Source organism: Dysidea avara, chromosome 7 (genome assembly GCF_963678975.1).
Source record: "Dysidea avara chromosome 7, odDysAvar1.4, whole genome shotgun sequence".
NCBI classification, from domain to species: domain Eukaryota; kingdom Metazoa; phylum Porifera; class Demospongiae; order Dictyoceratida; family Dysideidae; genus Dysidea; species Dysidea avara.
In genome coordinates this window covers 9,015,994-9,042,784 of record NC_089278.1, presented here as the reverse complement: position 1 = coordinate 9,042,784, position 26,791 = coordinate 9,015,994, and the positions used below count along the sequence as shown (strand labels likewise).

General features: G+C 35.9%; 1 protein-coding gene across 4 annotated transcripts; it reads left to right on the top strand.

The window, feature by feature from the left end:
* The first annotated feature begins 46 nt into the window (after positions 1-46).
* LOC136261974 (angiogenic factor with G patch and FHA domains 1-like) lies at positions 47-26,574 on the top strand. 4 transcript variants are annotated; one of them, XM_066056075.1, is made up of 15 exons: positions 47-151; positions 219-361; positions 552-667; positions 18,397-18,502; positions 23,509-23,675; positions 24,103-24,208; positions 24,264-24,393; positions 24,847-24,898; positions 24,950-25,051; positions 25,098-25,263; positions 25,315-25,391; positions 25,632-25,693; positions 26,010-26,078; positions 26,125-26,224; positions 26,276-26,574. In XM_066056075.1, exons 2-15 carry the CDS (start codon positions 226-228, stop codon positions 26,438-26,440), a joined length of 1,554 nt encoding a protein of 517 aa, XP_065912147.1. In that variant the 5' UTR covers positions 47-151; positions 219-225; the 3' UTR covers positions 26,441-26,574. The 4 variants fall into 4 exon arrangements, with proteins under 4 accessions (XP_065912147.1, XP_065912148.1, XP_065912146.1 ...); XM_066056074.1 differs by having other exon boundaries at positions 58-361; XM_066056076.1 differs by lacking the exons at positions 26,010-26,078; positions 26,125-26,224; positions 26,276-26,574 and adding an exon at positions 25,805-25,941 and having other exon boundaries at positions 53-361; positions 25,632-25,771.
* Positions 26,575-26,791: the final 217 nt, after the last annotated feature.

Genomic DNA, 26,791 nt, shown 5'->3' with positions numbered 1-26,791 from the left:
ATTAATCCTCAAACTGAGGCTGCACATTTTTGGAAAATAATAATAATAATAACAACTTGTAGTCTAAATGCAATGCCACAATCGAAATGAAATGCTATTCACATGATTTGAAGGACGAAGTGTTACAGGAAGGAGGACATTTGTGCTCATAGTAATGGCAATTGTAATGGGTAGTTCGCAAACCAGACTTAATTCTTCGTGCGTTCTTCTTTTCTCAGACTTGAAATGGACGAGGAACCTAGTGAGTCACGTGATGTGCAAGAATCGCTACAAGAAGTTAAGGTGGAATTAGCACGTAAGAGGCTGCGTCTGTTACAAGAGGAGGTAACAGAATTGAAGGTTCAAATTAACAGCTATAAAGGTAGTTCGTTGTGAACACATGTCACACTAGTGTATGTAGCTAGTATCTTACAAAATAACTTGTAGTTTTTAAAGCTGCAACATGGTACGCTGCAGCTAACATAGTCCTTTAGATATTGAAAATAGCAAAACTTGCTGCTAAAAGTGTTTATGTAAAATGATAACAAAATAATACTGCTAATGTCTTATAGAGGATGGAGAAGTGGTGGATTTGACAAAAGATGAAGAAGATGATACCATTAAAGATCCAGATTATGAGAAGGTTGTGTTGTATCGCCACAAAACAACTGGATACTACTACGATCCAGTAAGTTGTGGATCGTGTGGTATTCATGTATAGTTATGCTGTAGTGTTATGATACAATATCAAAAGTCACACTACAACCAACTTTCAATGTACACACAGATTTGGGTACACTAGTCAGTAATCTTAATCTAATAGAAGATACAAACACTCTATTAGAGCAATCGGGTCTGCCACAATGTGTTAAATGAAAGAGACTGTGCTGATATGTTGTGTGTGTTGCCATGTATATGCAATAGAGATGGACCATTAAGTTTTGTGGCTGTGTAGTTTGCTGCCTCAGCTGGTTGAATGGACAAATTTTGATTGCTAACATTTTGAACATTACAAGATATACCAATGAAGAAAGGATTGATTTAGCCATTTTTGAAGTATGTTTTTGCCAACATAGTGACTAAATAGCCAAGTTAGTGTATATTGGGCATGTAGTTAGGTAATATTTCAAAGGCTCCATAGAGCTTCAATACCAATACGGCCTTTTTAGATCTTTAAATGGAATTTTGCTATTGATATTACCACTTCCTACCTACTTCCTGTGCTGTACTTCCTGTAATATGACTACTTCCTGTGTTTAGTCATACTCTGTATTTAATGCATAAAGGATAGTCGACATGTATATTATTAGGGGGCGTGTTGAGAGACTATTACAGTATAAGACAGATCCATTTAGTCTTGGAACACCCCAGAGTGCCGTTTTTACATACAAGCAAAGGCAGTACTTTAAGTGATGGTACTGTCTGCTTCGTCTACTTCGGAGCATTCATCTCGAGTATTTGAACTGCTTCAGTTCTCTGTCATCAGACCATTAGCCGTATATAGAACTAGCAAATAGGGAGTGTAGCTGTGTTGTTTATATTCATAGCTGTACTGTAGCAATTTCACTACAGATCTGCTTATGTTGAAGATTGTGCCCGCCTTGATGTAAGTGCAGAGAGGTTTGGGGATGGGATAGGAGGATTGCCTTTTTTTGATATAAAGTATTCAGTGAAAAAAGTTGTGAAATCAAAGGTGGCAGCCAACAAATGACTGCAATGATGTTAATACTGTGTAAGGCCACACCTTTTTTCACAGCTTGGCTGTTTTTGTGCGGATATCACTTCTTTTTGTAGTTGCAAGTTCCAAAGCCAGCCATGGTTGACCTTGATAATTCCTTTTAACTTTTCCCCTTTACTACAGGAATCATCGAAGACTGCATGGCTATATGAAGAACTGAAATAAGATGAATTCTGAAGGTGCATATACCCCAATAATAGCTGGGCAGATTCTACTCAAACTAGGAATGGCAGATGCCCTACCCTGAGGAAGCTTCCACTGCAGAATTATACCATTCAAGCACTACGGATACATGAAAACTTTTTTATTTAGATTTTTTATTATTATTCCCAGGGTTACCAGCACCCCTTGCCACCACCCTGACATCTGGCACTACTCCTTCTGAAGAGAGACAAGGAGAGCAAGTCTTCTGTAAACTACAGCACTGAGCAGCATGACCCATACCACCCCTTAATGTTGAAAATACAAGTGAAGTAAAAGAACCCATCTCAATTTCGTTGTTCATACTTTCGTTGTTTCTCACATTCAAAACGTCAATAAACTATGGTGAGGATACTTGGATTCCATGATATGAGGCGCAATAGCCTTAACTTTGACATTTAAAATATTCCTTCAGATGTTTGCTTACCTCCCCAGAATCCTGAAGCATAAATATCTACATAAGCTCCATCTCATTATTAGCTGTTGCATATCGAAGGCCGGGTCTCACCTGTAAAGAGGCTGCAACGGATGCATGAAAACGGTATTTTCTGGTTCCGTAAAACGAGTATGTCGCCCGCCCACACTGACTGTACTTGGCCGCACTTTCATAATTTTTGTAGAACAATCTAGATTTTCCATTGGTAGATCTAAAGATCTATGAAATTATGAACTTGACTATTGAGTAGATCTTAGCTAGAATTTTCATTTATAAAGTAGAAATAAAATGGGGTGATCAGCCATGATAGCAGCGGCTCAGTGGTTAAGGATTTGGGTGTTCAGTATGGAGGTCCCTGGTTTGAATGCTGGTCAATAACTTTGTTTTTCAACACTTTTTATGCACCTTTTTTACCCCCACAGTGACTGTTCTATTAGAGTATTTCAACCCCCTGCGATTTACAGTTGTTTGGTTTTGCCTTGTAACTCTGTAGCTGTCAATGCAATTTCTTTTAAACCACAAAAGGTTTGAGCTATGTTGGTTAACCTATATGCATACCGATTTTTAAGTTATTCCCATAAGTGGTTTACCGTGTAGGCTTGACAACAAGTCAGCCTTTTTTAATACAAATAATCATCCATAGCTCTATGAATATTAATCAGATTTGTACCAAACTTGGTACGTGATTGTGCCGCAATGTGTTCATAAAGTGTACCAAGCTGAAGACAATTGAGCTACACATTTGCATTTTATAATGGCTTTAGTAAAGTGTGAAAAGAAGAATCTAAGCCCCCCAAGCCCACTAAACGAAGAAGAAAAACAAATTAAGCCAAATTTTGAAGGCATATACTTCACGATTGTGTTAAGCAATCTTGGTATGTGAGGTCCTGAAGGTGGAGGGCCTTTGCAATATAAAAATGATTCCAATTCAAGAAGGGAGCATGGAGCTATGTATGCATGAAAACCACATTTTGTTTCTTCCTGTAAATATACTCATGGTGTGGCGTGCTGGCTTTCTTGGCTTGATCATTTTGTTCAATGCCAATGTAGGGATTTTCCCACTGAGCTATGCTGTAATACCATCATTCATCTCTTGTTTCACTACTTTTTATCGCTTGGATCCCTACAATTAATAATTTTAAGGTAGTAGTTTTTTGTTGTTTTTTTGTCATAGCATACAGCTATTTACGTGCAACTTCTATTAGGGTGATTGCAGTATCTTGAGTCAGCCTTCATCTAGCTACCAGGGGGCAGACATGGGGCCAAGTGCACTTAAGTAAAGTACAAATACTTTTGAGTTTGTGAAGTACAAGTACTCCAACTGAAATCATGAGAGTACTTAAGTAAAGTACAATGGAAGTACTTTAGGTAAAGTACAGGTACATACTGGGTAAAGTACAGGTACATACTGGTAAAGTACAGATACATACTGGGTAAAGTACAGATACATACTGGGTAAAGTACAGGTACGTACTGGGTAAAGTACAGATACATACTGGGTAAAGTACAGATACATACTGGGTAAAGTACAGATACATACTGGGTAAAGTACAGGTACATACTGGGTAAAGTACAGATACATACTGGGTAAAGTACAGATACATACTGGGTAAAGTACAGGTACATACTGGGTAAAGTACAGATACATACTGGGTAAAGTACAGGTACATACTGGGTAAAGTACAGATACATACTGGGTAAAGTACAGATACATACTGGGTAAAGTACAGATACATACTGGGTAAAGTACAGGTACATACTGGGTAAAGTACAGGTACAGTACATTTTCCTATAGCAAAATTTATGCAGCCGTGCATAATAACTTAAGCTTGAGGTACAAACATGCAAGGTATGGTTTTTTAGTCGTCAAGTTCAGCATGCAAAGTACATTGTCTTCTTCACAAGGAATACTGTCTGACATAGAAGAATACATGCACTTATAAATGATATTTTCTTACCACCAATTCAACAAACCCCTCATTACAGTAGTCGCATTTAGCTGCCTTACAGTCTCCTTCAGATAAAACTTCAGGAATTGCAAAATATTTCAGGATAGCAGGTACTTTCAGGTTTTTCTCAATTTAAACACAGCATTGTTTTTATTACACCAGAATTCCTAGCAACATGATACGTAGTAAGGTTGTATAAAGTACTACAGAATTTCAATACTTCATCAAATTTATTTTCATTGATGCTCACTGTGTACAAACTACAATGTTTGTAATACTTAAAATTACTTTAAGTACTCTGGCAAAATACTTAAGTGTAACGGTAATTAAGAAAGTATTTAAGTATAAAATACAAGTACTTTCAAACTTGTACTTGAGTGTACTAAAATATAAGTACTCATGTATTTTCCCCATGTCTGCTGCCAGGGTGTGTATCACTATTTCATATTTTCATTGAACCATTATGAATACAGCTAGGCTGATAATAATGGGGTGTGTTATCGTGATCGAGTAAATAGATTGTAAAGAGGTGTGGTCTTGGTGCTTGATCGTTATGATTAATCACGTTAATAGTCATGGTATTGAACTTATCGTGAAGTTACAGGTATCTACGGAACATAAAACACTTAAATATGTTAGTGGCATCTAAATATGCTGCTGAAGGAAAGTGTTGATAGGGAAAATTAGCATCTCAGTATGGTTTCATTGTATGAAGAAGAACGAAGACAAGCCTGATTGAAGATAAAAGGAAAGACAAGGCACAGAACGCACACACTCATCGGAACCCCAAAAGGTACATCCCACTGGTGAGTTTGTTATTGTGGCGTAAAGTGGTGGCTGTGCACTACTTCATTTGGCCTCCAGCCTGGCGACTGTGGTCTGGCAGGTAAGCAGGCTGGCAGGCAGGCAGACAAAAATTCAAGTTTCAGTGGTTTATTGAAAATTCTATATTTAGCCGCCTGTAAGTGTTTTCTTGTTTTTAATGTTGTATTTGATGTTAGATGGACTAATAGTATTCCATAAAGGTGATTTTCCTCACGTAAGATGTTTCTAGGATAATGTTTAAAGGCGGTATGAAGGTGGTGCACATAATTTTTGGGATCCCAGCCAATCTTTCCTCGCTCCATCCTTAGCAGGCCTGTTGGTTTCTAACAATTCCACTTGTTTATTTGAACTGACTATCCCCACTAATACCCAGCGACACCTACTGGCTGCTAGAGGTTAGAAGGAAGATCGATATGGCTCTTTACAACATGACCTTAGCTTTCTGGGTTAACTGTTGATCTTCATCGAGATTGGTCATTTAGGCCATTTTATGCCAGACACAATTGCCCAAGTGGCTAATGCTTATCAAGTGACAAAGAAAATTATAAGATCCCTGTTTAAGCAGGCTGCTCACGTTGCTGTATCCTGCTCATACAGAATATTTAATTCTAGAGCCTCCCTGGACTGGGATTTATTGGATCACCTAAGCTGCAAGTTATAATTATTGTAATTTAATTAGTTTAGGTCTTGCCAGGGCTCCTGTACTGATCACTAACAGTACATGGTACCCCTGAGTCTAGGCCCTTGTACTTATATTGTATATTGTCTTAAGACCCCTTTCATCATCATGTGTGCCATAAAAGGCTAGTGCCTAACAGGACTAAGGTCTGCATGTTGTCACACAAAGACTAAGCTATTTTGCTGCTGCTTGTTTTGTGCAAATTGGAATCAAAGCTACTGTGAGTTGTTTCTGTTATGGAAAAAATGCATTTTATGCCTGGTACCTGGTTTGTGTGCTCATTGACGTAATAGTTGTGCCTGAGATGACCTACTATAGAAATGGTACATAACAATTGGTAGCCCTTCAATAAAGCCATATTTTATTCAACTTTTCCAAGGGTTTTGCACAATAGTGCTTCATTTATAAACTTTTTGTAGGGGAGCCTGTATTCCGCGGAATAGCGGAATAGCAGAATTACGGAATAAGCGAAAATCATATTCTAAATATTTTGTTATTGTTTATAGCCTCTATAACATTTTAATATACATTCTTCACCTCGTAGAGAACACAATCACGATGGCACCGATCCTCGGGGCGATCTTTAAATAGGATATGTACAAAGATATTCACTCTAGAACAATCTAACTCTAAACTACTGTTAAATACACTTCACTACATAATCGCTAGAAAACTAGAAGTTCTTTGGGCTATACTTGCTCATACCAGCTGTCACACACGAGCAGCTAGCTAGCTAACTGGCCGAATAGTTTAGGACAAAACAATCCCGGGCACCCCCTAGGTAGCTACCCTGCATGCATGGAATAATCTGACCTTTCTTATAACTCTGGTACCATTTCCTAAAGTGTTTCAAATAAATTTGGAGAATAATACTACTTTCAGCTCCCAACATCAGAGCTCCAACCTCGGCTCTAACACTTCGTATATAACTCTAATAAATTCGGGCAGTTACTCGTGTGTGACAGCTGGTATGAGTAAGTATAGCACAAAGAACTTCTAGTTTTCTAGCGATTGTGTAGTGAAGTGTATTTGTTGGTAGTTTAGCTTAGTTAGATTGTTCTAGAGTGAATATCTTTGTACATAATCCTATTAAAGATCGCCCCGAGGATCAGTGCCATCGTGATTGTGTTCTCTACGAGGTGAGGAATGTATATTAAAATGTCATAGAGGCTATAAACAATAACAAAATATTTAGAATGTGATTTTTGCTTATTCCGTAATTCTGCTATTCCACTATTCCACGGAATACAGGCTCCCCTCTAATAGAGCACACATTTTTCCTGAACACTTCTTCTAATACAACGCACATAGAATGTTCTAGATTTCCATTGATAGATCTATGAAATTGAAGGGGTCAGTAGAAAAAGGGGACATGTACCATTTTAGATTTTCCATTTTCTAAAAATAGAATGGCTTGGTGAATAATATTGCCACTAAGTAAACAACAGAGTTTAAAAGTTCATGGCAGTCTCAATATAACTATTACAAAAATTCAATTATGTCCCAAAATTTTGTTTAACGTCCATTACGTGGTCACCTAATCTTTCAAATGCCTTTTGCCTCTGGCCCCTTCAATTATATTTTGGTGCAGTATACTAGAACTTTTGTGTATAAGATAGAAATTAAATGAGATGATCAACTGACAGCAGTACCAGAGTGATAAAGGGTTTGGGTGTATAGGTATGAAGGTCCTTGGTTTGAATCTTATTGACATTTTTGTGCACTTTTTAACTTCTCGGTGACTGTTCTATTAATATAAGGATGATATTATGAGGTTAGCCCTTTAATTCTGTACTTTTTGTAAATGGGTGCCAACACTAAATGACTTAGTGTGGGGCTCACTCAAGCTTGTCCCAGTAATAAAAATCCTAGAAATGAGTGTTAGAAAGCTGTGAAAGATGCTGTGGCCTTCAAAACAGCCAGGTATAGAAGTTGTTAAATTAGAGGTGAAGAGCTATAGAGATAAGGGGCTCAATCCCAGTTAAAAGGTAAAAGGCTATCTGATGATAACATTTAATAAAGTGCTTAGATCTTATTGGGAATCTTGAAATCTTAAAGATTACAAAGTCTCATCCCTGGCTTGTTGAGTTTGTTGATCCCTCTTCTGAATCAGTGTAGTATCATTAGATGTATTATTGCTATCACTTTTGTACATCAAGAGTTCATCAAGAAGCGAAGAAGGCCAAGACGAACACCTAATATTGCCATGACTTTTGAATAAAGCGTTTGCAGAACAATCCACACATTTCATTTGTTAAACTCATCCTAGCTTTTAACCTATAAACAAAGTATGCAGCAGTTGAAGTGGTAACAGACAAATTCACTCAGAGCCACACAAGACAACTACTGTAACTGTCGGCACCCCGAGGGTTAATAAATAGTCAGGCTACACAACAAACATATACACAAGAATCACACTGTCAAGACACTCTAATAGAGCAGTTGGCTTTGCTGTGACTTGTTATCATCCCTACCGGCTAAATCACTTATGCAGAATTTCCTTCAGGTAACTGACAAGGTACAATCCTTCATTAATGTAATGGAAATATTATAACGTGAAAACTGACCATATATGCATGTACCAAACGCATTTCAAGATCCCTTTGTATGTGCACCTTTCAGCAAACTAGCTACATGTAAATTTCAAACTATAGTAGTCATAAATGTCTCTTAAAATCTAGTTCTTTTGTTAAAAGAAAGATGGACAAAAGCTAGCATAGTTATACGAATGCAAAAATAAATGTTATCTAATCCAAAACAGCCCAGCTGTGAAAAAGAAAAACCTAATTTGAAAAAAAAACAAAAAAAACCAAACCCTAGTATATGTTGTTCATTTTCAGGGTGAATAACAGTCTGGTGCACCAGTACTAGTAGCGAAACAACATTACTGACTTGTCCACTAGAAATGGAATAGAGACATTTCATTGCTCGCTTGAATGCAATGATGTTATTTGTTGGGCAGTATGGTAAAGTATGAGACCTCTTCTTTTCAGTAATAGAGACTTCCAGCATGTCTTGGTTCAAACAACTGCTGGCATTTCTCACGATGATACACAATTAATTGCTTGCAGCATTTCTCCCAGCCACTAAGAATGCCAATGATACTCTCAGGCCGGCTACACCAGTCAGTGTTATCCACACGATATCATCATTTGCAAACAAGCCTTTAAGTAACGACTATTTGTGATGTTCAATTCACCAACTGAGGAATGCTGGATGATTACTCAAACTTGTTAGCGGCTTCCCGCATTATCTGCTTGCATACCTAATCCCTCAACAACACTTCAGAATGACAATCGTGATAAGCACCTCTAAAATTAATTTAGGAGACCGACATATAGGCAAGCTACGGAAGTAAGTGTACACTGCTGTATGGTTCAACCATGTGTTACTGAAAATACTCTGAAATTCAATCTCAGAGCAGTAGTTTTTTATGTTAAATTTTTCCAGGGGCATGTCCCTAGACCCCCTAGTTAAGTTTAGCGTGCTTGGAATGCTCAGCTTGCATCTTATCCTTAACTTTATCTGTCCCCCCCTCCCCCAAACCATGAGATGCTTCCTACACCTGTGGTACATATGTATGAAAATAATATTTTCATGATAATATGGTGTGCTGTATTCTTAAGCTACACAATGGTTTACTTTGTGTCTTGATTTGAAAAACCTTGAGATGTTTAGGTTAGTTATAAAATTGTGTCATTTCTTAGCTAGACATGTATGGTCCAATTTGAAGACAAGATAATGTAATATCCCTGTACTAGAGAAATGAAGTTCACAAAGTGATCCTTGGTTTCACTCCCTCTAATGCGTCCTTCCTAAAAAGAGTTCCTGGGTCTCCTTAAAACTATTGTGACGGAGAACATACTCTAATTAATTAATCACTAGGACATTAGTCAGGTTCACCATGTATTTTTGTTCAAAGTTTATGGAGATTAACAAACCTATACATTTTTGGAAAGCTTAGAGCATGAGGAATCTGAAAATCAATGTTTACATCTGCACCAGCGGCGGAGCAAGTAGTTGATATGAGGGGGGGCTGGGCTGACCCAGACTTATTTCTATAGTTTGGTAAGGTGAGACCAAAAAAAAAAAAAAAAAAAAGGTCACAACCAACTGACAAGAGCTTTCCACCTCACCAGCTACCATTTTTAGCTGATAAACTACATAAAAATCCTTACATAGCTCGCTACACACTGACTACTTTATTAGAGTGACTGCTCTATTAGAGTATCTTGATCTTTATCACGGTTTTCAGCCCCACTCCAAGAAAGATAATTTCGGTGTGATATCATTCTGAGGGGGGGCTTCAGCCCCCTAGCCCCCCCCTTTCCGCCGCCTATGATCTGCACAGATTCCTGCAAGGTCAGCATTTTTATATTTCTAAATGGTAGCCAATAAAGTAAGAAATTCCTGATATATCAATTTTAATTTGACATAAAAGTTCATTAATAAACTCAACAAATTCTCTGGTGACATTTTTACATCTCTATTTATTAGAGGTGATAGTTAATCATGCAAACGGAATAGAAGAACATCCATTATGCTGCAATAACTCAAGAATAGTACTAAGCGAAAAGAATTGTTAATTTAATGAGACCTATGTATAACTGGAGCAAAGTACAAGTTTGGCTTTCACTGAAACAGTTCAAGCCTAAAAACAGCAGAAAAATTGAGTTACTCTAATAGAGCAGTCGCATACTCTAATAAAGCAGTCAACTTTGAGTCCATATTGCTAATGTAGCAGTCACTATTATGAAACTCCTAGCTAGTGTGTTTATGTTAGGCATAAATTTTAGGAGACTGGCTAATACTAGGTTTAAAAGAATAATTGTAATTTGCATAAAGTATTCTCTCTTAAAAGGAACTTTGTTAATAGAGGATATGCATGCTATATTATTCGAACGAAAAATGATCAGCGGTGCGGTGCTTCCAAAAAAAGTTGACGGTGAACGACTATCGAAGATTTACGAAAATTCCATATAAAAGTACTGGGTAGTGAATGCGGCTCGAAGTATAACTCGCCTTTTAAGCTACAAGCAGGCTTTCTGTTGTCGTGAACGATTACCACAAGGCCACGAAAAACTCATATAAAGGTATGGGCAGTGAATGAATGTTCGAACTGGAACTCGCCACTAAAGCCACGGGCCTGCTTCTTCTCGCCGGATGTACTACTTAGGCAGAAGGATATGTCACTTAGTAAGAATTGCTCGTAACTGATCTACCATCCATGTAATGAATCGATTCGCATTCTGTTCACCGTCATGACGTATGAAAAAATCACGTGTTCATTAGAATGTATTCGGCAGTGCATATCCTCTATTAGCAATTGGCAACTATGATTTCACCCTGACCAGATCCAAGAGCACTTTTGCATGTACCAGTTGGTAGCATGCAGTTTACTATGTCAAAGATAACTGTTCAAAATTTATGGGCCTACATAATTATTATTAGAAAGCTTAGAGCATGGAGATCAATGCTTACATTTAAACAGATACCTACATGTTAGTTAATTAGCAGTTTGAAAATAGCAGTCCATATGATGCAAATTTCTCCATATCAGCCTCTTATTGACAGAGAATTGCAACAAACACTATTTCTATGTTCTCACACCCATATAGAATCCTCTAAAATGCTAAGAAACTTTATTTGGCAAATAGTTATTGCATGAAATAAAGTGAATAAGTGAATTATTAACATTGAGATGTAGGGTACAGCTATGTATAAAGACATCACGGCTATGTACGTATGTACATATACATGTATTTATATCTATTACAGTTAATTCAAAGATATAAACCTAACAATCATCAGCACTGTCGCTGTTGTCATTTTCGATGTATTTATTTACAGTATGATAGTACTATATATTAGGGATCATGCAGAATTGAGCTTTTCCAGTTCAAAATATCACCCTAAAACCAGTCTCAATTTCCCTTCATGACATTGGCTAGACACAGCCAAGCTCAAAACTTTAGACTAACCCCAAACTCTTCCAACAAAATTTCTATAGCATTTTACATTTTTTCTATTCAATAGAATTTTACGCTGACTGACTGACAGCCAAGCATAATTTGCAGATGTACAATACATGCATCATGGGCTTGCCTTTGTCCTCAGTTCTCTTCACTGACAATGCAAGGTGTCAATTCACGCTATATAACGTGATACGGCTTAACTGTGGCTGTGTTAGCTTATCGCTGGTATTTTCCATAGCAATATGATTGATAGTTGAGACACTTCTCACGCTGTTCTTTGTTTGCAACGCTGTGTGAAAAGCATAGCTGAAAATGAATCGTAATGGCTACCTCCCTTTTTGCTACATAATTGATAGTTGGGGCGTGTGTCCAGGTATATGGTTTTCCAAGTGCCCTTCTTCCTTTGATGCAGTATATGCGCTAGTTCACCAGTCATAATTATGTTAGTCCTACATTTAATCCCTATACTTCAGTCTAATACAGTAGTGAACAAGAGAGGTTGCCTATATACTGCAGTGGACATTTAATCCCTAATTCAGTCATGGTAGACTGAATGAAGTATAGGGATTAAATGTCCACTAGTATATCTGTAGATGTATAGGCAACTTATCTTCTTTCACTACTTTTTAGCAATTCCCTTGTTTCTTTACTTTTTTTATCGTAACCCAACTTTAAATTTTTTCATTTTTCCTTCTACTTGTATGTATAAGTCTCCATCACTTGTGCATCTGTACCACACAACACACAGTTCTGTGTAAGGTAAATCGTTGCAATAGCACCAGCATTTTAGCATGGAGCAATTACTTGTAAGCCTGTCATTAAAAACATCTTGGCTAGATCTTTGTCATCTTCTGGATAAGAATCACTCCATCAACAATGGCAATATTTGGATTATTTAAAGATGGTAATTCATTCTGTCACTGGAAAGGAAATTTACATTGGATTAACAGTTAGGTAACAGTGGATACTAATTTTCAAGATCATGTATCAATTTTAACTTGTTGGTGCATGTCTATCTGGTGCATAAAATTGCTCTTGGTGATCATGGTGAATTCATTGTTTATGTAAAAAGGAAACTTCCCTTTTAGGAGAGAGTTAATTCCAATTACTTTTAAAATGAAAATTCTTTCAAAATTCATCTACTGCTAATTATTCCAAACATACGTAAGCACATTAGCAAAAAAAAAAAGGGCTCAAAAGTTGACTGCCTTTAAGCGACTGCTCTATTAGAGCATCTAAATTTTCAGCTGTTTTTAGGTTTGAACTGTTTTAGTAGAAGTCAAATTATACTTTGCACCAGTTATACTCCAAATAATCCAGAATATTCATTAATTCTTTTCACTATAAATTATTCCTAAATTATTGTAGTATAATAGACGTTCTTCTATTCCCTTTGTAAAAACTTTCATGTTTAACTGTCTCACCTCTAATGAAAAGAGGTGTAAAAATGTCACCAGAGAATTTGTTGAGTTCATTTATTAAACTTTTGTCAAATTTAACTTGATATACTAGAATTTTCTTATTTTATTAGCTGTCATTTTGAAATGCTGACCTTGCAGGAATCTGTGCAAATGTAAACATTGATTTTCAGTCCAAAAGTGTATAGGTTGGCTAAAATTTGAGCGGAAGTATATTTTTTGACATAGTGAACCTGACTACATTGCAAAAGGCTGTATCCAGGGCTGAGCAATTGTGAAATTTTGTTACTTTCATGATTTTATGATCTCACGATTATGATACCTATCATGATATTATAACATCAATAGCATCGTATATGCACAGATTATTTATTTTAGCTAAATAATTGTAAGGTGAAATTGTTAGGTAAGCATTTAAACCAGTAAGATTTATTCACACAATGAACTGTCTCAGAAGTATAGGCTTGTTTTCCAGACTGAATTCTTTCACAACAGTATGTGCCACCATTTTATACACATGTGTAATACACATCTCAACATTGCAATGTTCAGAAACAATCATGAGAGTCAATACTATCTCTGTATCAAGAGTCATGTAACACTTGGTTGTATCCATGTGGAGGATGAAGAAGGAAGCTTGAAGTGACATACCTAGTGGGTTTCCTGCCCCCAGGACAAGCTGATCCAACTGTCAGAATTCTACAGAGCTACACTTTCTCAAAATTCCACGGGAGACAACTAGAATACTTATGTGATACTGTCAGCTAATTTGCACCGTTGGTGCCTTATAGATACAGACTTTTAAGGAATTCAGGCTCATTCAATTCCTAAGTAGCAATGGCACACAATGTCTGTTTTTGGGCTCTAAATAATAGCCCCATAACCCAGTGGGTGTAGGATCTTGTTGCAGTCTTTCCTGCCTGAGTTCCAGGCAGTTTATGTGACAGACCTGCTCTTGGAGGGATCTGTCTCTTGACTTCCACTGTTGCCAGTCCAATAATTATCACTTGATACATTATAAATGTAAGCAATGCAGAGGGTATTTTGGATTCTGACTGTGGTGTGGATTGCAAGGGATCAAGTCACCCCTAGGACTATTTGACTAGAGTTTTAATGTAAAAAAAAAACAGCAACGTGATTACCATATCACCTGTAATGTGCTATTGTTCTTGGAGGGTCCCCTGTCTTGGTACACACTACTTTCCAGAACATCTATTACTATATCTAGAGGTGTTTGAACAATATCTCAGGAGTTCCCATTATAACAACCACTCCATTGAAGGCATTGATAGTAATCAAACCTACTAGGAAATATAATGCACTTTTGCATATCTAAAGTGTCAGGTATTGAATATGTTTTATCATGTTAATTCAGTCTCTATCAAGTGCATACATCAAATTCCTTTTTTTCTTTATCTTGACTACCCTCGTTATGATTAATATCACTCACTTTGTATGCCATAGAGTACATAACCACACTGTGGCACTACTGCTTTTAACCCTTAATCCCATGTATGCCAATATATTGGCTTTCTTGTGTGGCTGTAACTTTCAAATCATAACTAGCTGCAGAATCTACAACAATGTGAAATGATGCGATGTCTTGGTTTTTTGCTATGATAAGCTTTCAATTAAGCACGCAATGCAAACCTATTTAAAAAATATTGATACATTTTAAAAAGTCTATATCTTATCTGTTCAATTCACCATTCAATATCAAACCATGTCGTATAAAGTAAAACAATCTCTGTTGCCACTATCTGTACAAACTTTAGGTAGTGGTATTCTCCATAATATAAAGTAAGGGAGTTTATGTTATGAACTCATGGCCACTTCATGATAAGCGAGCGCCTGTTGTTACAGTGGTTACCAAGTAGCCCATTGAATACACTTTCTCCTGGTATATGGTTTTAGTCTAATGGAGTTAGACAAGGCTGGCTATGCAGCTTAATAAGTTTTGGGTACATAAGCATGCACTCCTTACAAGTACGCATTCCTTAGAAGTATACTCACTTGCGGGCTTAAAAACAATGTAAGCTGAAGCCTTGCTAATGATAGTTTGAGAAACACTTAACAGAAATAGTCGTCAAAAATATTCCTTCTATTTTGTATGGCTTTGTATAGTATCCCTTTTAAAATCAGGGGCTGTATATTATATGGCTGCTGGTTTATAGTGTCTCTAAAGTGTTGAAATGGCACATGCCATATTGGCTTGTGCTAATTCGGTAATAAATGTATTACAATTAAGTCTTTTCATAATGTATTATAACTTTATAGAGGAATCCATGATCAGTTACTAGTAGCAAACGAAGAACTAGTGCCTATGTAATATGTATATAGTAAGTTGTTATGCCTAATAGTGATATTCATAGCACATTCCGATGCTATAGGTGCTTAACAATTAGTCATCGCTCTGGCCACAAATAGTTTTCTCTATCATGAGTAGTTATTTTCCTTATTAGGAAATACACTGTACCTCAGACAATTAGCTAGCCGACTGCATTAAGATAGTGGATAAAAAAGTAGTCTAGGTGGGAGTAATAGTACATACATAGAGCAAGAAGCTAGTTTAAATTTTCATCCACTGTTGTTTGTTAGTTGTAATTTCTGATGTCAGTAGAGGAATTGATGTCACACTTATCATCCTTGTGGAACCACCTCTGACCTGCCCTCGAGACTGTCAACAAGATGTGAGCATAGAGGAAGATGTAGTGAATCACAAGCTCTAGGAGAGGTGGTTCAGTAATGAATTCTCCTGACTCTTTCCAGGTACATCTATCTCCCCATGGAGAGAAGGCATAGGCTAGGTCCTGCCAGCTAAATTTGCATATATATCTGCCTATATGGGTAGTTCTGGTGGTTGACCATATAAGTATTGTATCTGCCCATACAATGGATAACTGAGCAGATACAGATGACTCAATGTATCTAAAACACCACCTACGCTTGTGTGCACTAAAAATACTGTACTTGGAGGTGTCTCAAGACTAATACACACTTGGCTTTACCTCATGCTGAATTAATCTCTTAGCATCACCACCTCATACTGTATTCTCCATGCTTATGTTTAAGTTATATGACAAAAAGATTAATAAAGATGATATCAGTGACCAGGTATGGTCATTAAAAAATTTTTATCTCGTCAGAGTTGGTAGTGTACAAAAATCATTGTTGGGTCATGTAATTTGTACAAAAGTTTCTTGACCATGACTACCCTTGTGGTGTGACATGGGCGTAATAGGAAGAAACTAATGAAAACCTTCCATGGTAGCTGACTGTTCCTTGAATGTCAAATGACAGCATAGTAGGTATTGACTATTAAGAATCATAATTATCTATAGAAGTGGATTTGTGTAACTTGATTTGAAATATTGAAAGCATCTGCCGTAAAAAGTTTATATAATACATTGTTTATGCATGCATGAAATAGTTAAGCTATATTATAGTAAGGCTGAATTAATTGTTATACACTGGGCAATCAGAACAAATGATGTAAATGTCAAGTAACAATTACAAAACACCTTGAAATGCATAAAGCTAGGTCTATCATGTAAAATACAATTAATATACAAGGGAGGTTATGAATGAAACCAGGAGCTTATTGTGTTACAGTTTTAATACATTATGCTAACAAGTTAACGAATACTTAACAACCCATCATAAGAGGCCACATGAAGAAGATTCAAACAATTACCAGCCATGCGTGATTAACTTTTTACCTTCTTTCCTGACACTATTAATTCCTGGAACAACAACCCTAGTTAATCAACATTTTTTTTTTTTTTTTTTTGAAGTTTATGATTAATTATTCATGACATCAACCTTTGGGTGTTTGTACACTAGCTGTAAATGACTCAAGTATGAGTATGTCAATATCACATGCACATGCACATATACATATACATACAGCATTTCAATGTAGAGAATGATCCAAGGGAGCATCTAATTCCACAACATATATAAATGGTAATTCCAAAACTGTTAGAAATAGCTTTGGAAAAATTCTAGCAAGCATTCATTTTGTCAAAACTATCCCCGCATGGAATCAGCTTCCTGAAGAAACTGTGAATAGTAATTCAACTGACTCTTTTAAATGTAATTAGATAGCTTTATATTGTATGTGATTTTTTTTTTCCTGTGCACAGCCTTCACTGAGTGAAGTTTGCACAGTAATGGTAAATAATAATAATAGTAATATGGTCAATTTTGTTAAATCTAATAATTAGGTTTTTATTTTACTGGACAGGCATGCAAACAGCCTCAGTAAGTTAGTTAAAACATCACAGTTTTTAGTATTCAAACACAAAAAGGCAGAAAGGATTTATAGACTTGAATGGAGACCATCAGGAATTTTGATAACATTGTATTTCATTTGACTATATATGTGTATACATTCATTGGCCTTCTAGACATGAATAACCTTACCTGGATATAGGGTAATTTTAGTCATTTGCCAAGTACTGCTAATTGTAAACATTTCAGTGAATTTTCTGTGATGATTTCAGAAACAATTTAATTATTTAATTGAATAACCCAATATATTTATGGTGTTATTTTAACTAGATGAATTTTTCATAAAATAATATTTCACTTGTTTTGTTAGCCCAGGGTTTGATGTATCACAATGTCAGTGTGGTCATGGAGCCACTTGGCTGTGTAAATTAGTTAGTTCCTTGTTAGCTTTCTCTCTGGCACTGTCATCGAATGTCATGTCCACGTCCTTTGGTATAGTCATGACCATTTGTACACCTTTAATAGATGATCTCAAATTAGTCCAACAGCACTACAAGGAAGACAAACAGTTTTAGTTGAAATAAACAATGATAACAAGGGGAAATGAAGACATTGTCACTGATTACAATTATGTGAGATGTTGCTGAGCAGTTTATCATACATGTTTCACTGTAGGGGTGAAATATTTGTCTTGTCTGAAAATTATTTAGTGAATGTCTATAATACTAGTGGAGAGCAGCTAGAATATATCACCACAAAATTTTCAATAATTAGATAAATATACATTCTAATAAAAAGGTGCAATTTGTAAAAATGCAAGGGTATACATGTAGAGATAGTAATTCTCTGAACTTTTCATATCAGTTGCATGTTATAACAAATTAATGTAATTGTTATAATGTGATTAATAATCTGCCCTTGAAGGGTTTTACAAGTATAAATCTGTCTTGTGTGTTGTTTTAGAACACTGGTCAGTTTCATACTCTGATCAGCCATCAAACTAGCCAAGTTGGTCAAGCTAGCCAAACCAGCAGTCAAGCTAGCATCCAAGCTGGTCAAACTAATCAAGGTGAGTATTAGAAACAGAAGCTAGTTATTGGTCAATTGGTCATAGGAAGGGATTGTTTTATTAACTCAACATTCTATCATGTGTAAACAATAATAATTATTTGTATACTTTTAGACAGTAGTGCATAAATTAGACTGGACATTACAGGTGTTATTTATTATGTGTTTCTCTCATCAAGTTGGTGAAATCCCTGCCAAGAATATTCTTAATTATATTCTCAATTTAGGCGGTTGCTGTTATGTTGGCTTCTATTTTCACTGTTCAAAACTTTTAGTGGTAAAATGTGTAGCTATCTGGCAATTAAATATGCATTCTTAGAAATATGTGAAATTTCATTTGTTGCTGTAACAGGATTTATCTTTCCTGAGCCTATAAATAATGAACCATAATGAACCATAAATCTAATAGAAGTTACATTTAAGAAACGTTAGATTTTAAAAGTGTACCAATATTCAGATCAACTATCAGTTTTCGGCCTATATTGGTTTTGTTTTATCGCATCAACAACATGTGTATACAAGCAGCAGATAAGCAATGCTCAAGTCCCACGCTGTCACTTTGTAATAAATTTAGAGTGCAAATTGTTAGAGAAAACTAATATATTGGATCGGCTTTGTTTATCGGCTTGATATTATTGGTCGGCTAAAAGCCATATTGATGCTGCTATAGTTCGGTCATGTTTTCAAAAATGATTTCTTTAAAATGTCAGTATATATATTTACAGATTTAAAATTATTTTTAAGATTTAAATTGTATTCTTTTGCTTACAAGATGTAGTCTAGAAAAATTATGAATCATATACCATTACAAGAGGAAGACTTACTTGAAGTCGAATATAAAAATAACAAAAAGATGATTTTAGTTCATTGCAATATTATCTTCATAATGATCACAGATTGAGGTAGTCTTCTTTCCTTAACACTTATAATAAACAAATTTGTTAATAAACAACATTACATAATTAATTTAGACACAGACCCAACGAATCTTTCTGTCCTTCCTTTTGGTAGCTATACCTGTTAAAATAAATAAATAAATAAACTGTGATGCAAGAAATGGGGACCAGACAACAGACTAAACAGAATTCTCACCTTGACAACCGACATGGATACTATCCAGTTGTAAGTGTTGCTCTGATAACTTTTTATCAAAGGAATTTCAATCAAATAGGTGACATCTGTTTTCCCAATAGGATAGCATTGTATTGTCTATATATTGTTTCTACATCTTCTTGCACTTTAGTAAACATCTGGGAAAATTACAATGTTATTACTTTTATTTTAGCTTGTATTCGATAAGTTACCAATGCAGTATAGCAAACAGTATACCTTGATTGGCTCATAATTGTTGTGGGTCCAGTGTAATGATTAGTTTGTAATGACTAAAGAAATTGTTATTTGATGATTATTGTATTACTAAGCTCATCACTTGCTTGTTGTTACCATACAGTTTAGCACATTCATGACCTGCTAGCTTTCAATAGCTATACGTGTAACTGTAGTTATGTGTTCCGATAGCATTGAGTATTATTCATGCATGAAAGTGTTAAGGAAGGATTGACCATATGGAGCCAGCCCTTACATATGTCTATATACTATTATTGTCATTCTTCTACTGGCCACCCTCTAATTATCCCAGTAAAGCATATCTAATGTATAGGTTGCGTGTATCTGTGGTATAGCCAGTCAAAGATCAGATTGGGTACACAGTACTATGAACCAAAGGTTAGTTACAAGTACCCAAACTATGCTGAAGTTTGACCATTTTCTAATGTATACTGAATATAGAGTCAATCTCCTACTGAAATCAAATGCATATTCAAGGATAAATTTTATCTGGATGAAAATATTGCCATTTGGCATTTAATGCATCAAGAAATGTGAGATATAATGGATGGTCATTTTCATTAGCTACTGAGGACTGGCTTTATTTTACAACATTTGCCAAAATTTGCAGAGCCTTAGTATACAGGATATGTCTGGTAAAAAAGGCTGTCAGTATATGATGCATGACATTTTGATAACAAACCAAATGTATCATTGCTAATTTTGTTGTATTTATTTATTTATATTTTTTTGTATTGTGTCTAATCGGCAAAGCCCAAAGGGTAGCTATAATGCAAAACAAATCAAAACAAATTTATTTTAAAATGTTACATTATCTAAATTTATTATTTGAAGATTATCCCAGTGTGATATGGTACACCGGATAGGATAGAGTATTTGTTCTTGAGTAATCTTAGTAGCTGGATGGAGTAACTGGCTCTGGTGAAGTATATACTAGTAATTATACTATTGCTGGCTTGTCGCTATCTTGGATTCAACACCCAGTTATGTATACTGTACTTGATCTGGTTGTTGCTATCGTAACATTGCGTTAGAGATGTAAGAATTAATGGAAGATAAACAACAGCTGTGTTAGATCAGTTACACTAACAATGCGGCCTATCCTATAGAGAAATCAGGTGGCATGCGGTTATTTTATTATAACAATGTAATAAAGACAATGTCTTGATGTTGCTAGGAATATTTCATGCTTTGATGGTAGATATAAAGTAATTGTTAAATTAAACCCTTTATGTGGGCCAACAAAATACCTCAAAATCAGTCTATTGTATTGTTTTCCACTTTGGAAGCTTTTATTAATTTACGTTCTCCAAACAAAAACATCCCAATTAGCTATTAGTAGGGGACACATTTCCTTACAAAAAGGACCATAAAAGGCCATGTACCGGGCTACTAACTTATTGGTGACATGTCAAGTGTATCATTACTTAAAAGTTGATATCAACACAACCCCATTTGATTTTGCAACACCTTTTTTTTGTAAGGCCACATCCTTTAATTAATTCAGGTTTGGCGCAGACATCTGTCTATGCCACTCTATGGTCATTTACAATGTGTGTCAGATGTTATGAGGATAGTACCACGGTCATAGACCAAGGATGCTTTCAACAGAATAATGATGGAGACTTATGACCTCAGCACTGACATAGAAAGTCGTCTGTCTTGTGTATATTTTGTGCATATACACTATAAATTAATAGCTCCCTGCAATCACTCGGCCATTAGTTTATAGTATATAATCAAATAATGTTGAAACAAAATATAATCAATATTTGAGACGTAAATCTGGTGTTGTTAATGACACTTGGGTGTCAAGGCAGCAGGACACACCATGGTCCCTAATTTGCTGTTCAGAGGACAAATTTATTTAAAATCAGCCTTCAAACTATTTCTATGGTACTTTCTTCTTAAAGCTTCTCTCACAGGCTGGCTTCTTGTATAATTAATTCGTGTTCTCCCACCACATGTGTGGGGTAATGTCTCTATCTACCAATCCTTTCTCTCTACTGTAAAATTAGTTCTGCTTTTATTTAGTCCAGACTAGATGTAGGGTGTCTAACACCAACTCACTGAAATGTAAGACATATACACAAAAGTGAAATTTCACTGGTATTTTAACATGTACCATTAACTTCATTATAATTAAATATTTTACTCCAGAGTTAGTTTTAGTAGTGTAAACAAGTCATTGCAGTTTAATTGTATGTTGACGCCAAAGGCACTTTATTACAAATTCATTGATAACTTTATATAACTATGGTGTACTGTTGCAGCAAAGCCATACATGCATTGACTATTTCTTTTGCATGTGCAGCACTTACGTTTCACATGTATGCTGTATGTTATTTGACAGTACGAACATTTGTCTTGGGCAAGAATGTGTTTACTCCAATTATTTACTCATTACAGTATTGGCCTGAGTATTTTGAGTGTTTGCAACGGTTAAACTGTTATGTGTAATGTGTTTACTATTCTACTCATGTTTTCAATTGTATTTGTTAGTTAGTCTAAAAATGTAGTACAAGAGAATAAGATTCATATATGTCGTCATTAAGACACAATAACGATAGCAGTAATAAGCTGGTACCGAGCATAAATTGATGGTATCCATGACAATGTTCCCTGAAGATATTTACATAGACTCAATCATAGTAATAGTTAATTAATTGATTTCTTATGATCATCTAATTACATGTGTACTCAGAACATCTCCATATTCATAGCTAATGCAATTACACGGAAATTTTGTAAATAGGTCAATAAAATATCAATCAGTTTCCATGGTTAAGGTGCTTAATTTAATTTGTATTGTTTGTTACATATCCCAGCATCTGCATGCATTTTCCCGCCAATTCTGAACTGAGCGGTAACTTGATTATATGCTGGTATTATCCATAATGATTTGGTCTAGCCGATAATTGAGCTCACATAGGGCTAGATTCTTTATGGAACACACAAGTGTTATGTAAGGAAATAGCTGTTTGATAACCGCTAATCATTATTCTTGTCTTCTTGAGTGCACAGCATTTAACAATAAATCAAATGTTCTCTCTATTAGGTAATCCTTTATTAGTTTTATTTTTAGTGTGACTTTTATATGAATGTTTGTGGGTAGGTCGAGTTTAGAGTTTATAAACTTATGAACTATTGTCAGTGTCAGTACAATGGGAACGTCACATCAGACTGCATGGTGACCTGAGAACACCCATAACTGTGGAAATAAACTACATTAAATTGTGAGACGTCATCAATTATAACATCTGGACTTTATATAAAAAACTATATGTCTGAGACATTTTTTCTGTAAGATTCTCCACTTTCAGGAATAGCTCTAGAGTCAGATCCAGCCCATTTCCTTTTCATGGAAGTTTTTAAAAAGCTCCAACTGCTGTATTCTTCCCCGTCTGAATACATGTGACTGCATTTGACTGGCCTCTTTGTGTTAATTATTATTTGTGTTGATAGCTGGTATGCAAACAGTTATAATTAGATCATGTTAGGCCAATAGCAATTTAAAATGTTACAAAGCAAGTTGATGATGGAATCTTTTGAATGGTGCAGTGTAAATATAATTTTGTCGGTAGTCTTATGTAAGTCTGTCCCCTACGTTGATGTTTACTAGGTGTATCGTCTCCATATAAGTACTTGTATTAATTCCAGGTGTTATTGCTGATACCTCTGGTGAGAACAAGGATGAGAACAGCACACAAAAGTTGTTGGACAGCATAGCAGAAGTATCTGACAAAGCTTCCCAGCAATGTGGATTTGTATATGATGCTGACTCGGGTCTCTACTATGATGTACAGTCAGGGATGTACTATGACCAGGTAATAGGACAGGATGAAGGAGGAGGAATAGGGAGGGAGGGAGGGCAAAGATCTTTTACTAGGAGACATGTGGGGCTTTATAGTTGTGATGTAGGGAAAGGGAGTATGTAGGTGTGGGGGTAATTCAAATGGTATGCCAATGTATCATGTTAAAGGTATTCCAGTTTTTATGGACCTGTACTCGGACAAATATGGCACTTAAAAGCATATTGCTGATCTAATGGCTATGCTATACAATTACTTGTGTACATGTGTTTACACTTCACCCACATCATAATAGGCCAGGCAAATTGGCTGTCGATGGGTATTTAATCTGGTATTGTCCTATTGGGTGGTTGTCATTGTGACGGGTATCTATTTACCAGCAATCAGCAATTTTGGCGATATGATTTGTACACAGTTGATTTGATTTTATGCCTTACACTAGGAGAGTCAACTTTATTACAATCCCCAGTTTGGGGCTTATTTTTATTATGACTCTGAAGAAGGTCAGTATAAGATACACTGTTTGGCTGAAATGAGTGGCACTGAAGGTAAGTTTTTAAAAATTTCTTTGTGTACAATGTATGACTTAGTTTGTGTATTTAGATACTGTGGGCGTAGCTGCTCCTCCAGAAAGTCAGTGGGACCGTTGCATCAGGCTGATAGTGAAAGAATCACACAAACTACAACCTGGATGTTTATATGTTGTTACTAAAGAAGGGCTACAGCTTGGAAGGTTTATATTTACAATTAAGTACAATTTATAAATCATTTTAATTTATGTTTACATTCAGATATAACAAATTTAGTACAGAAATTATATAAATGGGATGATTTTATTAGGAATCCATGCTTACTTCCCAATAATAATCATACTTCCATCACTGGTGTACATGTATTGTTAGTTTACTGTCAGTTGTCATGCTAACAGAAGGATTGTGTTCTAGGCTCTCTTGTAATCAGTTTAGTGTTTGTCACTCAATACAGGAAGCCAACATATGCCCTTGTTCCTATGATGGAGGTTTTCAAGATGACCTAGCCACTTTATTAATCTGTGTTTATCTCTTTTATCCCCTTGATGTTAACAGGCAATTGCTGGGAATTGTGTCTCTTGCTTTAGTATTCATAGGCCTATAATGTTTGACAATTACGTTTTAGTCATCACACACTGTTGTGTGTTTACTTGCAGAGAAGTCAGTGATCCTCGCAGCATTCAAATCCCTGAATTAGAAGTCAGCAAAGTAAACATGTTAATTATAATTGTATGTATAACCTTGTGAGTGTATTGGTAGGTGCATGCTGAGATAACATTTGATAATGACGAGGATTTGTTTTTTATCACTGACTTGGGTAGTCGTAATGGTACTCATCTCAATGAGAACATGCTAAGTGAGGTATGTGCTCAATGTTAATTCAACATACATTGAATGCTTGTATTAGCCTAAAGAGAAGAGTAAACCACAGCCTTTGTCGCATGGTGATCATCTCAGACTTGGAGCTACAACTTTTGTGGTCCACTTCCATGTAGGGACAGAAACCTGTGAACAGTGTGAGCCAGGCTTGTTGCAACAATCTCCGATGATCAACTGCAGTGAACAGATTTATTGTATGAACTTTTATAGACCTACCGTAATCATTCCATGTATGTCACCTATAGCCTCAAGCAAGAGATCAATTGCTGGACAAAGGAGAAATGAATTACAGCGGTTAAAGAAAAAATATGGTCTTATAAAAGTTAGTTATAAACAGTTTAATGTAATCACTTTATTTCTCATTTAAAGCTACTATGAATATTGTTAATGTGTTTTACATCATACCCAAATGCCTGATGAAACATTGTTGTGATTACTGCTCTTATACTGCTAATGTAATTACTGGACCTTGCTAAAAGGTGCAATAAATTCATTGTTTTGCCTTCTGTAAATTGGATGGTCAGTTAGCTATAATTACTTTGTTTTTTTATTGTTTCTCTAGGGCAACAGTGCTGGCAGTGATCCACATAGAGAGAGCTCATATGTAGACAGAGCAGCGTTGAGGTATGTCAATAAATTTGTTGGACTCTTGGAGTTAGAAGTGTCATGGTTATGTCGTCCCATCTCTTGTACAGTATGGAGGTTATGTCGTCCCATCTCTTGTACAGTATGGAGGTTATTTTGAGCTTTAACCTTTGGCAACAATTCATGAACAGCCCATGCTTGGAGGTCACACATGTTTCTCACCTATGTGTAGTTTTTGGCTCAAAGTTTAGTACCTTATTTAGTTACTTGTTAATATTAGGTTAATTTGAAGTTAATTGTGTTTTTTTAAAGTAAACCACTGACTAGTATTGTTCTATTGTTTTTTTATCAACAGAAGAGCAACTATTGGTAGTGACATCTTAAAGGACGATGGTCCAGATGCTGCACCTTCATCAGTGTCAAGGTTAACACAGTTTGGATTTCAGACTTAGTTGACTCTCTTTGTATAGACCGATTGACTCTAGCAATAAGGGAAGGAAAATGTTGGAAAAACTTGGCTGGACATCAGGACAAGGGCTCGGCAAGAGTAACACTGGAATTGTGGAACCTGTAAACAGCATATGTTTATCAAATACCATTATATCATACTTTTGCTTACAGGTTAGTAATGAGGTTAGAGACAGCCGTGCTGGATTAGGTAGTAGTCATTCAGCAAGATCACTGGATGAAAGTAGCAGCCACTCTAGATCAGCTAAGCATCAACGAATGATGAAACATTATGAACAAGCAGAACAGCATCATTACAATAAAACTCATATGTCTTGAAACATTTAACAACTATGCACACAAAACAGCACCTGCCTATATAAAAAATTAAAAGTTTATTGGTAGCTAATAACGTTGATTTCATGCATACAGGTCTGCTGATGTCAAGCGTTAAGTATGATTAAAAAATTGAATTAATCTCCCTCGCTGATTTGTGTCCTTTTGCATGTGTTTCCTTCGTTCATGAAGTTTGCTGGTTTATTTGGTAGATCAATTAGGCATGCAACTTTAAGCAAGTTATTTGTGCACTTTAAATGTGACACTGAAATACTGACATTGCAACCACTGCAGCTATAGCTATGGATGACCTTTGACACTGCTTGAATGCACTGCAAGGTTCACTGTCTCTAC

Coding starts and splice junctions, on each gene's coding strand:
- LOC136261974 (XM_066056075.1), top strand. CDS start 226: ATGGACGAGGAACCTAGTGAGTCACGTGATGTGCAAGAATCGCTACAA. Junction 18,503..23,508: donor AGCTGGTCAAACTAATCAAG/GTGAGTATTAGA, acceptor TATTAATTCCAG/GTGTTATTGCTGATACCTCT. Junction 23,676..24,102: donor CAGGGATGTACTATGACCAG/GTAATAGGACAG, acceptor GCCTTACACTAG/GAGAGTCAACTTTATTACAA.